At 26.4% G+C, this 12,042-nt stretch overlaps 1 protein-coding gene across 1 annotated transcript in view; it reads left to right on the top strand.

The window, feature by feature from the left end:
- Nucleotides 1–3,169: 3,169 nt before the first annotated feature.
- The window catches only part of LOC135924154 (DNA polymerase subunit gamma-1-like), a 28,298-nt gene continuing 19,425 nt past the window's right edge, over nucleotides 3,170–12,042 (top strand). Inside the window, exons 1-7 of the mRNA XM_065459204.1 lie at nucleotides 3,170–3,491; nucleotides 3,533–3,674; nucleotides 3,713–3,888; nucleotides 6,532–6,855; nucleotides 7,009–7,194; nucleotides 7,905–7,944; nucleotides 8,589–8,699. Coding sequence (XP_065315276.1) covers nucleotides 3,203–3,491; nucleotides 3,533–3,674; nucleotides 3,713–3,888; nucleotides 6,532–6,855; nucleotides 7,009–7,194; nucleotides 7,905–7,944; nucleotides 8,589–8,699 — 1,268 coding nt within the window. The 5' untranslated portion in view covers nucleotides 3,170–3,202. The remainder of the gene's footprint in view (nucleotides 3,492–3,532; nucleotides 3,675–3,712; nucleotides 3,889–6,531; nucleotides 6,856–7,008; nucleotides 7,195–7,904; nucleotides 7,945–8,588; nucleotides 8,700–12,042) is intronic.

Raw genomic sequence — 12,042 nt, 5'->3', positions numbered from 1 at the left:
TGTAAGCTTCCTACAGAGATCGAAATGAAAAAAGAGATCAGAGAGTCATCCTTTGAATACATGGCAAATATTGAAGGGGTAGATATAACATCCTTAGTATGGAAAAATAAAAAAACGGTAACCTTTTTGTCAACATTATACGGGAAATTACCCCAGAGACATATTGAACGATATGACCGCAAAACCAAGAAAATACTAAATATAGCGTGTCCCATTCGCCAAGAAGTAGCCTCAACAATGTGTCAAGTTGAAGCTAAAATAGAATTGAAACGCGGACGTCCTTCTTCTATGGTCGAAAATTTAATAGAAGGTGATTATTTATTTATTATTTTATAATATTTTCATTTAGATAAAAAAAGAAGGGGGCCTATGTCTTTCGTACCGTCCACAGATATTCGCACGGATCAAATTGGACATTTCTCAGAGTGGATGAATAATCGTCAAAGGTGCAAAAATTCACTATGTAAAGGTGTTACACATGTGAAATGCTCGAAATGTCAATGTGCACTATGTTTCCATGCAAATAAAAATTGTTTTATTTTATTTCATACCAATATATAAAATACAATAAATTGCTTGTTAAATATAATTTGTGACTTATATGTAACATACATTATTATGGTCAAAATAAAAAAAATATAAAAATAAAAAAATTTTTTTTTGATCAATTATCGATTAATATGTCAAAGGGAATACCCGAGATTTTTTTCTAACTTATTGCAAACATCATGTGATAAAGGGTTAAATAAAGCATAATTCATAATAGTCCGTAAGTTATATTTGCAATAAAAATAACTATTTTTAAAATAAATTTAAAAAGCCATATTTTCAGGCATAATACTTTTAAAGACATGCGTTTTTTTTGGTATAGTCACAATTGTATCTACATAGAATAAACGCTCACACGTCGCAACCCTGAGTAGAATGGTGAGTTATAATTATTTGTTTAGAATTAATAGTTCTATATTTATACAATTACTCTAATATTTTATGTTGGGTTTATATCTGTTATCCTCTTTATAAATATGATATGAACTATTATCAAACATTTAGAAAATTAAATAAACTAATTTAAACCTTTTCAATTATAATGTAAAATAATAAAAATAATATATCAGGATTTAGGCCTATTTTTCTGTCTCTAAACCAAATTTTAAAAATTTAGCCTACCTATTGGAAAAATTTGAATCGTAAATAATTTTTGGTTAGATTTTTTTTAAAATTCATTTTTAATCGTAGAATTCAATAAAAGAAAAGAGGAATGGGAATTCCAAACGCCTAGAGATTCTAGTCAAAATTGATCCCGATTTTATCCAAAGAAATATTAAGTTCTTTTAAAAAAATTATTATTTTTTCGTTCCATAAATCTTTATTCTAAATTGTATTCCCAGCAACCGTGGTGAATCAGGTTTGGCTGGGTCAATATAAGTAAGTCAGAGTCGTAGAGTCAAATCGAATTTATTATATGGGTAGGTTATATATGCCTTATTTTTATTATATATTTGGTAAATTTGCGCACAAATTGTTATTTTCATGGAAGGCAGGAAAAAAAAAAGTAAAAAATTTATTTTATTTTAATTATCTTTTATTTTTATTACTATTACTACTGAAGATATTGAAAATTTTACAACTATATATATTATTATTTTAATACTATTTACATATATATAATTTAAGGTTAATTTTTAACAAATTCGTCCTTAAATTAAATTAACATTTAACATTTACGAAAATTAGGAAAAAAGGTCATTAAATAAATTTAAAAGAAAGAATTTTTACAAAAAGGTCATTTTTTACAAAGTAAAAAATATGCAAAATTTATATATTAACACAAATAATCAAAAAACTAACAAGCTAATTCATATCTTGAACTCATGAGTCAGCTTAAGAGTCTGACTCGCAAGTCTGGTCAGTCGGCTTTGGCCCAAGTTAGAATTATTCATACTTAATTTTAATTGCGGCTGTCGACGACTTGGCTCAAAAAAAAACATTATTTTCTGGTTTTTTTCTTTTATATAAGTACGAGTCTAAATAATGATGAGTTTTTCAGTTCTACAAAAATTGGGTGTTTTTAAATAATAATTGGAAATTATGATAAATCAGTTTACATCATATTTTATTAGAAAAAGTTAAAAAAAACATCAGTTTATCAAAGTTATTGTAAAAAATTACGAAAGGGGTCAGGGGTACGACTCATAAGTCGGGTTAATTGTTCAACTAAAATGACTCGAGCCAGAGCTATTTCAACTTACCTTAGTCCTGATTAGGATCACAAGTAAATTGGATAATAAATATATATTGTGCCATTGTAAATTATGAAAATAGAAAGATATTAAATAAATAAATTGACCTTAATTAAAGTTTCTCTCTACAAATATAATTATCTTCTTTTCGCGATCCTAAGCATCATAATTTGCAACACCATAAGATATTTTTTTTAGTCACCTGTTACCACTTTTAACTATTAGCTCTCATCCACATCTCATAACTCAACAATCTTAGAGCCATTTTTTACAAAAGGATGCCATTCTTATTCTAGCGCACTAGATTGATTCTATAATTTGTTTAGAAAATGATTGCTTTATTCTACCCCATACCGTAGGAAGCCTTTAGAACTTTTATAGGCGGTCCGAAAATTTTTGGAACTTTCATGCTACATTGAGGCAAGATTTTTTGAATCTTTATTATTAAAAACAAAAATTACTTAAAATTGTGCATTTTAATAAATGTGGTCATTTTACTTTTTCGACCAGTTGACGCTTTATAAATTTTAAAATTAAAAGAAATAACCTTCAAAAAAATAATAAATTGACAGTTTTTTATACCGAAAGCTATATAATCTTTAAAAAATAGTTAATAGTTAAATATTTATTAATTTTTATATCATTTAAAATAATAATTAATTCTTGAATTAGTTAGTTTCAAAGGATACAACATTTTTTATCTTGCCAAAGTTTAGAAGCTTTTGATTTTTTTAAATTTAATTTAAGATTCATTATTAATTCTCTCATTTGGTCTCCAGTATTATGAGATAAAGACGGCAATGATAACATATATTTCATGAGTGAGGGAGTGTTAGATATGGGCCCGATGCATGGTTACTTAAATTTAGTAAACATTCATTCATTAAACATATTTAAAATTTTTGGAAATGGTGAGATTTTCTCTAGTAAAATTACGATTGAATCCATTTTTTATTGAGATGATACCTGAAAATATAAGGAAAAGTTTATTTGATAAAGATCTTGTTCAATATTTAGAAGAGAAAGAAAATATACAACTACATAAGTCTGAACTTAAATTACATGGAATTGCACTAAACAATGTTAAGGAGAGCACTAATATTAATTTTAGTTTGCCTGAAATATATAAAAATATTGATGAGCATATATTTCATATTGCTAAACAACAATCAGATTCATATAAAAATTTGTGTAATGAATTTTTAACATCAGATATACCCTCTTTACCAAATAAATGGCTCCTAAAATGTATTTTATTAGGATTATATGTGTTTTAAGATTTTTGTTAGCAGGATGGACAAAATATATAAACAATAATGTTGAAACTGTCATGGCACCTAATGATAAAGCATTAATATTTGATGTTGAGGTGTGCTTAAAAGATCCTGGAAATCTCCCCACTATGGCCATTGCATTATCACCCAATGCATGGTAATAAAACTTAATAGTAAAAAAATAAATATTATTAGGTATTCTTGGTGTAGTCCTCTTTTTGATAATAATTTTTCTTGGCATTCTGATCCAACTTCAGAAAATATGATACCAATGGAGTCAAATCAGAGCAATAATCAAGATCATAAATTAATTATTGGTCATAATGTTGGGTATGATAGGTCATGGATAAAGGAACAATATTATCTCCAGGGTAACAATTTAATTGTTAATTTTTTATTTGGGATTTAGCTTGTGTTTATTTATTTTAACATCAACAACTAAACTTAAGTAGGTGCAAAAATAATAAATATTTATGAAATATAAATATTTAATATGGTGCTTTGCTCATTTGATAGAGAATTTCTGTATTTAATTTATTCATAAATAAAATTATTTTAGTTGCAAAAATTGTTAAAATAACTTATTTATATTCTCATTTTACAAAATAATTTGCAAATTAATTAGCATAGCTCTGTTGTATCCATAACTAGAGGGTGAAAACATTCATTATCATGTTATACTGCCTCCTCAAAGTAGTATTATGATTTTATTATGTGTTAGAAACTAATTAAAATTATCCACTGGCATTACTGACTGAAGTAGTATGCCAAAAATTTTGTGAGGGGGGGGGGTTGGGCATTATAATTTTTTATATTATTATAAATGATATATAAAAAGGTGATTTTTTTATTGTGATTTATATTATATTTTAAATTTGTCACACAAATATAATACAACCTATATTTTTACATATTATAAAATGTTTCCATAAATCATTCATTTCTTTGATCCTTTGGGCTGTATTTTTTTTTTGAAAAGATTTTATTCACCCTTGATTCTTTTTCATATTTTGATATATGGGGGAATCCACTCCGATGTCTAAGGTAAATGAATATTTATGAACATTAAGTTTGTTAAATTATTTATTCTAAAATTTATTTGTCTACCATGATCAAATTCATAGATGAAAGCCCTTTCACACACTTAGGCAATACTACAGGATAAAGTATCCATACAGTTAAGGAATTTTTAAATTTTTCATTAGAAATATCTTAATAATTTAATTCTTTTATTATTAGTCAGGCAATAAAAAATGATTCATTATGAAAAGGATATCCGAAGAACCTGATAAAAAAATATTCCAATTTATTATTTCTTTCAAAGATCAATTAATCCTAACAATCTGCCTATTTGAAAATTTTAAATTCCTAATTTAAAAACATTTAAAAATTGGATTATTTATTGCCTATAGTGTTGTTAAATCGGTTCTTAATCTTGAGAGTCATAAAAATTATGAGTTGATTTTTTTATTGAGATATCCTATTTAAAATAGTTTTCGCTTAAAAATCTGGTTTAGTCTTTTTAGAGTCATCTCAAAATTTGTTAAAAATGAAGCCATTTATCACCACTACTTGCTGCTGGTGAACATCAATTTATATATGTAAATAAAACAGTACTTAAAGTGTTTATATTTAGCCTTTATTTTAGTTTTAATATTTTCAAAAATGTGTTTTTTACTTTTAATTTCCTAATATCTATGAAAATTGTTAAAATGAATAAAAATTTTAGTTTATAAAAAATAAAAATAATGAAAAATAAAACTTGCTTCTCTATCTTCCCTATAAAGGTACCACCTTATAAAGAAAAAGGGGAAAAATAAACTATATTTTTGACTTTAATTAGGGGATTTAAATCAAAAACCTTAAAAATATTAAAAATTTATGGCAGGGAGCTAAACTTTTTAAATTTTGGAAAAGGTAAAAAAAAATTTAGTGGGAGCTTAGCCCCCCCCAGTAGCCATTCTCGTAATACATTCCTGCTAGCCTAGTAATTTATTGCCCTAGAAAGATGTCTATTAAATATTGCTTATTTTTGTCTAGGTTAACCCCTGATCATGACTTGCGAGAAACACAATGGAACTATATTTTTGCATCCAGGGAGCCTTTTTAATACAGGAATGTTTAGGACTTTTGATAAGATTTTTTTTAAAATGATACATTTTTTAAATTATACTTGGATCATTATATTTTCCCTAAAAAATTTTACTTATTATTTTTAATAAAATAAATACCATAGCCTCTAATTCTAATATCAACATATCTCACATTTTAATTAACTATCATCACTAGAAAAACGAAAATAGTCTTTATAATTGTAAATTGTATATAGTCCTAAAAAATATATCAGCTAATGAAGCATAAAGATACGTTTAAACATCAACAATTTAGAAATTGAAATTTCTTATAATAGTCATCTGAATTAAAAAAAAAGATATCCAGAAAGAGGAGATATTATGAATGGACTGTCTAACCTTACATATTGCCTTGCAGACTTCCTCAACAATAATGGAAAGAGGGCTTTTAAAATATGAAATTCATATGAGATTTTTCTGAAAGCTATTCCTGATATACTAAATAAATATATATTACCTTAAAGTCTAAACCAATCTTTCCTTTAGTATTCTATAAGGCTGCTTGGAATTGGATTTAAACATTTATAAGATATAATAGTACGTAGGTTAATCCATTCTTGTATAATTGTAGAATATATGAAAATCAATTTTTATCTTTTGAAAATGATAAAAGCTATCATAAAATTTTCTTTCAAAGATATATTCTATTTTTTTTTAAATTATTCTTTTAATAAATAATTTTCAAGAAAGATTATTTTACGCTTTTCATCTGAAAAAAAAACGCAAAAGCTTTGAGAAAAAATTAGTTAGGACGGCATTTTAAGGATGATAAACATAATAGCTTCTATTTTTTAATTCCGAAAAAATTATTAATTATAACATTTAATAGGCACTTTTAATTTATTATTTTTTGTTATGATATAAAAATAAAATAATATTTAGCTTCAAATACAAAGTTTCTAGACACAATGTCTTTACATCTAGCCTGCTCTGGTTTGACCCACCTACAAAGAATCTCAAAGTTAGCACATAAAAATAAAAGTGAAGAAGAAAAATTATCTTCTCCTTTTGCCACAATTGAAGGCGGTTGGGAAAGAGTCGGATCTTTGAATAATTTAGCCGATATACACAAATTGTATTGCGGTAGTGGTAGCTCTAATGATGACTCAAACAAAAAAAAATTCTACGTAAAATCAGATGAAATTAAAGAAGGAAAAATGAAGAACGTGAACAAAGTTGGGAATCGTAAAGCAGGGGATGAAGATTGTATTGAATAAATTTTTTTGTAGCATAACATAAATTATTATACGGAAAAATATTGCTTTTTTTGTATTTTAAATTTTGGTACAAAAACTTACTAAATTATCTTAAAGATTTTTTCGGCTTATTTTGTTTTTTCGATTATCCAATTTTTTTTAGCGATGCCATCTCCCTTAGTTCACTTTCTCAGCGGTAATCTAAATGACGTTGCCAACGACTTTCAACGCTGTGCTTCATATTGCGCTCGCGATTGCTTAGCAGTCTACGACGTTCTTGGCATTCTTTTTCCTGCCTTTTGCTCTCGCTTTCCCCATCCCGCAACACTAGCCGGCACGCTTTGTATGGGTAACATAGTTGATACTTGTCAAATTTGCGTTTAAAAATTTTTTAGGAATCTTTTGGTGTTTTTTTTATATCGGATATAAACGTCATCTTTATTATGTTATTATTTGCTAACGATTTTAATTAAGTTAACAATAATGAAACAGAATGATTATTATTATTCCATGATGGTATTCTAAATTCTGAAAAATTATTCTGTTATAACGAAGAACAAAACTAAAATAAAAATACGATAACTAAAATAAAAATACATTTAAAAAAAAACTCTAAGGAAAATAGAATAAATTAAAAAGGGTAATAAGATTAAATAGTAATGCTTTGAAAAGTTTAGAAAAAGAGGAATTCTAAAAATATTCCATGAATTTTTCGGGCTAAGGGCGTGATCAAAATGTTTCCTTTCATGAGTGGGTGGGTTGGGCTAAAAAATTTAGCATTAGACATGAATGGGGGTGAATATTCAGTGCTAACTTATGTAGGCAAGTCATAAAATGCTAGACTGCCCACCTTAAATATCGAACTTAAAGTATTTTGTGTTACAAAGCGACTAGCTATCAAAGGATAGCGTGTTAAATTTTCTTATTACGAATTGACGCCAGGCAGACATTATATAACATATTAAAGATTTTTATTTCGATTACAGAATAAAAACATCTCAGGGTTCCTGGAAAATTAAAATATTACTATATATCAATTCAAATTATATAACACAATAGGAACCTCATATCTGCCTACACAAAAATACGCTTGGTCAAGGTACATATTTTTAATAATATTTATTTGAATGGCATGGTTTAATTTTAAAATAAACAGTTAGCTTTGTTTGAAGTTAAAGTATTGTTTAATTTTTTTTTCATTTATCCTTATTAACAAACATTAATATGAATTATTATTTGAATTAGAATTAGAATTTATTTTGCTCCCATTACCTCATTTGCGTTTTCCACAAATTACATATAGTAATATTTAAAAATAATAAATGGAAGCAATAATTTGATTTTTTACACAATAATTTGAATTAAAATTTGTTGCTGCACCATTTTCAATGCACGGAGTAAAGCACCTAATTATTTAAATCTAGCCTCGTTATGGAACGGAAATATGTATCAATTTAATTTTTATTTTTATCCTTAATATATAATTGTTTGCACCAAATATTCACTCTCATTACCTCTCTTTGCACAGTTCTTAAGCCGATATCGTAAAATAGTTCGAATCTCAAAATATGAATGCTCAAGCAATGAGTTGCGTAAAAATGAGCGTGAATGAAACTTGTAAAACTATATTTTTAGCTCATGCTCATTATAACGTTAGAAAATAAATAAAATCGATCTTTGTTTTAGTTCCTTATATTTATATGATTTTAAGTAGGCGAATATATAAAAGACTTATTTCTAAAGGTATCTAAAGGAAGCAGAAAATGGCTACAAGGAGAGAGATAAAGAGATACGGGAGGCTCTAGCCGGTTTGGCTCAAAGCGCTTGCGCATTAGTTAGCGATGGCAATAAAACGTATATTTTTATTTATTTATTTTATAATACAATATGTGAGAAAATAGAAAAAAGGGTCAGGCCAGTAAATTGAATAAATTACAACTTTAAGCATAAAACAAAAAGGTCAAAAGATAAGCAAGTTAACTAGAAGAAACTCAAAAATTATTTTAGAAAAATGATTGAAATTTAAAAAAAGCGTTAAAGATTATCGGGTTGAGTTTACTTGTACCCATGACGTTTAACCTGTTTTCACACATATGGGTAAATCTTCAATGAGAATATAACATACAAAGCGGGAAAAATATTTTTAAGTATCTATATATATTTGTGTTTACCTAATTGAGTAATATTTTTAAAAAAGTATAAAACAATCAATTTTGTAATTTTTTTAAAAAAAATATAAATTTAAAGGATAAAAAATGAAGTAAAATTTTTTTATTTTACTTAATTGTAAATTCCCATATTTTAATTAAGGTTGGATTTAAATCATGGTATTATTGATTTATATCTGACTTTTAAATATAGGTTTTTTTGGTCATGTAGTGTCATTTTATACATCACGACCTTTTTCAAAAATATAGTTTCATTTTGCCATCTAAATATTATTGAAAAAATATGATACATTAAAAAAAAGAATACGATGTCACCAAAATAGCTATAAATTAGATTTTTTTCATTTTTAAACATCTAAAATCGAAGATATTCTTTTTTTTGATTAATTATGTGGATATAGCATAATTTTTAGAAACGTTTATATTCATTCATATTTTATCGTTTTTGATTTTTTAAATATTAAAAAATCCTATTAAGGTTCTTGGCATGGTAACAACATCCTAATAGGGTTTGGCATATCTATCACGTTTTTGGCCAGTTAAAAATGTTAGACATTGAGTGGGCGGCCTAAAAATATTTTTAAAACAATGAGCAGGTTGTTTAATTTAAAACACTTTTTGGCAAAATGGGCAGAGCGGGCTTATATTTATTAAAAATTATTTTTTATTTTTTCATAGTGATTTTTTTTATAAAAACGAATTTAAACAAAGGTCATTAAATAAAACAAATTATCATTTTAAAGCAATAGGTCATATAATTTTAAAAAACAATTAAATTATGTATTAACTATTCGTATGGCGAGCGTGTTTTTTAAACAATGGGGGGAGGTTAGCGTGTACCGCCCATTGCACACCTGCAATTTATCAAAAAACCTCCTCCTTTTTTGTTACGAGATTTCCTGCTTTGGAAATATTTGTTCATAGTTGCTGCTTATTTAGGACTATGAATATAGTAACATCTATAAGTTTCATGGGGGAAATTAATGAATAAAAACTCTCATAGAAAAGAAATAACAAATAAAATATAAATAAGAATAATTTTTATATGTGCCAAGCTCTATTGCGGTCGATATATAGGCAATAATATATATAAAAAACCCAGTTCGGATAGTAAAAGACCGGTTAGGACTGAAGGCTCTACGAAAAAAGATCGATCTTGCCCAAAACTATTTAGGACGCACATTTGACTTCACTAGACTTTATTACAGGGATGTGAACCATTCGACATAAAAAAGGGTCCGGGTTCGGGTACAGGAATAAAATTTGAAATGACCAGGGTTCGAGTCCGGGTTCAGGGAACATAAAAATAATGACTCAAAATAAGATTTTTTTAAAATTCATTTATTATACCTCAATATATATATATTCATAATTTACAAATGAAAAATTTAAAAATGAAATAATTTATATTTTAAATGTTTTATTCTCGCACGATCATAATATCTTCTAAAATATCATCCTTGAGATTTCCACGTAAAGTAGACAATATATATTTTAAAGATGAAAATTCACGTTCTACCCTTACCTAAAATAGATAGTTATCTTTATAAAATTATTATACTTGTATCGCCCGTACAGCCATGAAGATTCTAGATAAGATATATAAATCTGGATATATTGAAGAATTTTTTTCCCAGAATTTTAAAATATTTATATCCTTATTAATTCTCTTAACTTCTGAGAACTTTACTATTAAAGATGCAATAGGCATTTTTTGATCCTCCTTTCTATCTGATGATATTTTTTTTTCTCTATCTAAAAGTAAAATTTCAAGATCATCAATGTTGCTATCATTATTAATATCACTACAACCAATAGGTATTGTAGCCTCCAATATATTGTAAATAATGGAGTTTTGCTTATGCCATAAATCCTTAAGATTGTCTTTAGCCATTTGTTTTTACTCAATACTCAATAAAACTTGATATCGAGGGTCTAAATATATAGAAGCGTATACAACATGCAAATATTGTTGCTCTCGAATTTTCATGTTTTCTAATATTTCGTATAAAGAAGACTGTAAATTTTTCTAAATCTAATCGGCATCAAATCCATATGCTTTAAAATCAAATAAACATAATTGTTTTGATTGTAATCTTAATATTGTTATTTTTAAAGGAACTAATACACTAGTAAGGTCCTTTATTTGTCACCAATCATCTTCCGCCAAAATGACTTCACGTGCTCCTATAATAAAATCATTACAGAAATTTTTCAAACTTAATAATCGTTCTAGCTTCATACAAATTGAGGACCAACGTGTTGTGCATTATCATTTAAATTAAAATATTATTTCTTGTACTACAAAATAATTCACTTTCAAAACAATCAACGTATTTCTATAACATAGCATATTAATAAATTTACATAATAAAATTTTATTACACTGGAAAATAATTTATAGTTAATAAAATTAAAAAAATTTATATTATTTAAAAAAAAAAAATTTTATTTATAAAAATTTTTATGACACCTAGAACCCTTGGACCCTCCATTTTTGAAAAGTGTCCAGGTTCGGGTTCAGCCAAAATAAGAGGATCCTGGTTCTGGTTCCCATCCCTGCTTTATTATAAACTGATTTTGGAAATATATTTCTTATTAGGAATAAATCTTAAACTAACAATATTTATTTTATTCTTTATATTAATTATGGATTAAATTAAAATATTTTTCATAATATTAGAAAATGTTATATGAAAATTAATAGTAAATAATGCCCATCTCTCGAATTTTTTAAAACTTTCCTTATTTTTAAATTGATTTTATAAATTTCATAGCCAATCAAACAAAAGGCAAGTAAAGAAATATAATATTTCGGGCCACATGCTGAGTTAATATTCTATTGATGATATTACCGGCTGGCCTGCGGGACTCTAATCTCTTCTCTATTATAATATTAAATTTAAATATTGCAATTACTCAATTTGAAAATTAAATATATTTGATTCATATAAAATTTCTCATTGCGCCCGGGGATTTCTTGAACCAGCTCGTCGCGCCCAATCATAGGTCGAAAATTAAAGTTTATT

This window comes from Gordionus sp. m RMFG-2023, chromosome 2 (genome assembly GCF_954871325.1).
Source record: "Gordionus sp. m RMFG-2023 chromosome 2, tfGorSpeb1-WG-v2, whole genome shotgun sequence".
Classification (NCBI taxonomy): Eukaryota; Metazoa; Nematomorpha; class Gordioida; order Chordodea; family Parachordodidae; genus Gordionus; species Gordionus sp. m RMFG-2023.
This window is presented reverse-complemented; position numbering and strand designations above follow the sequence as displayed.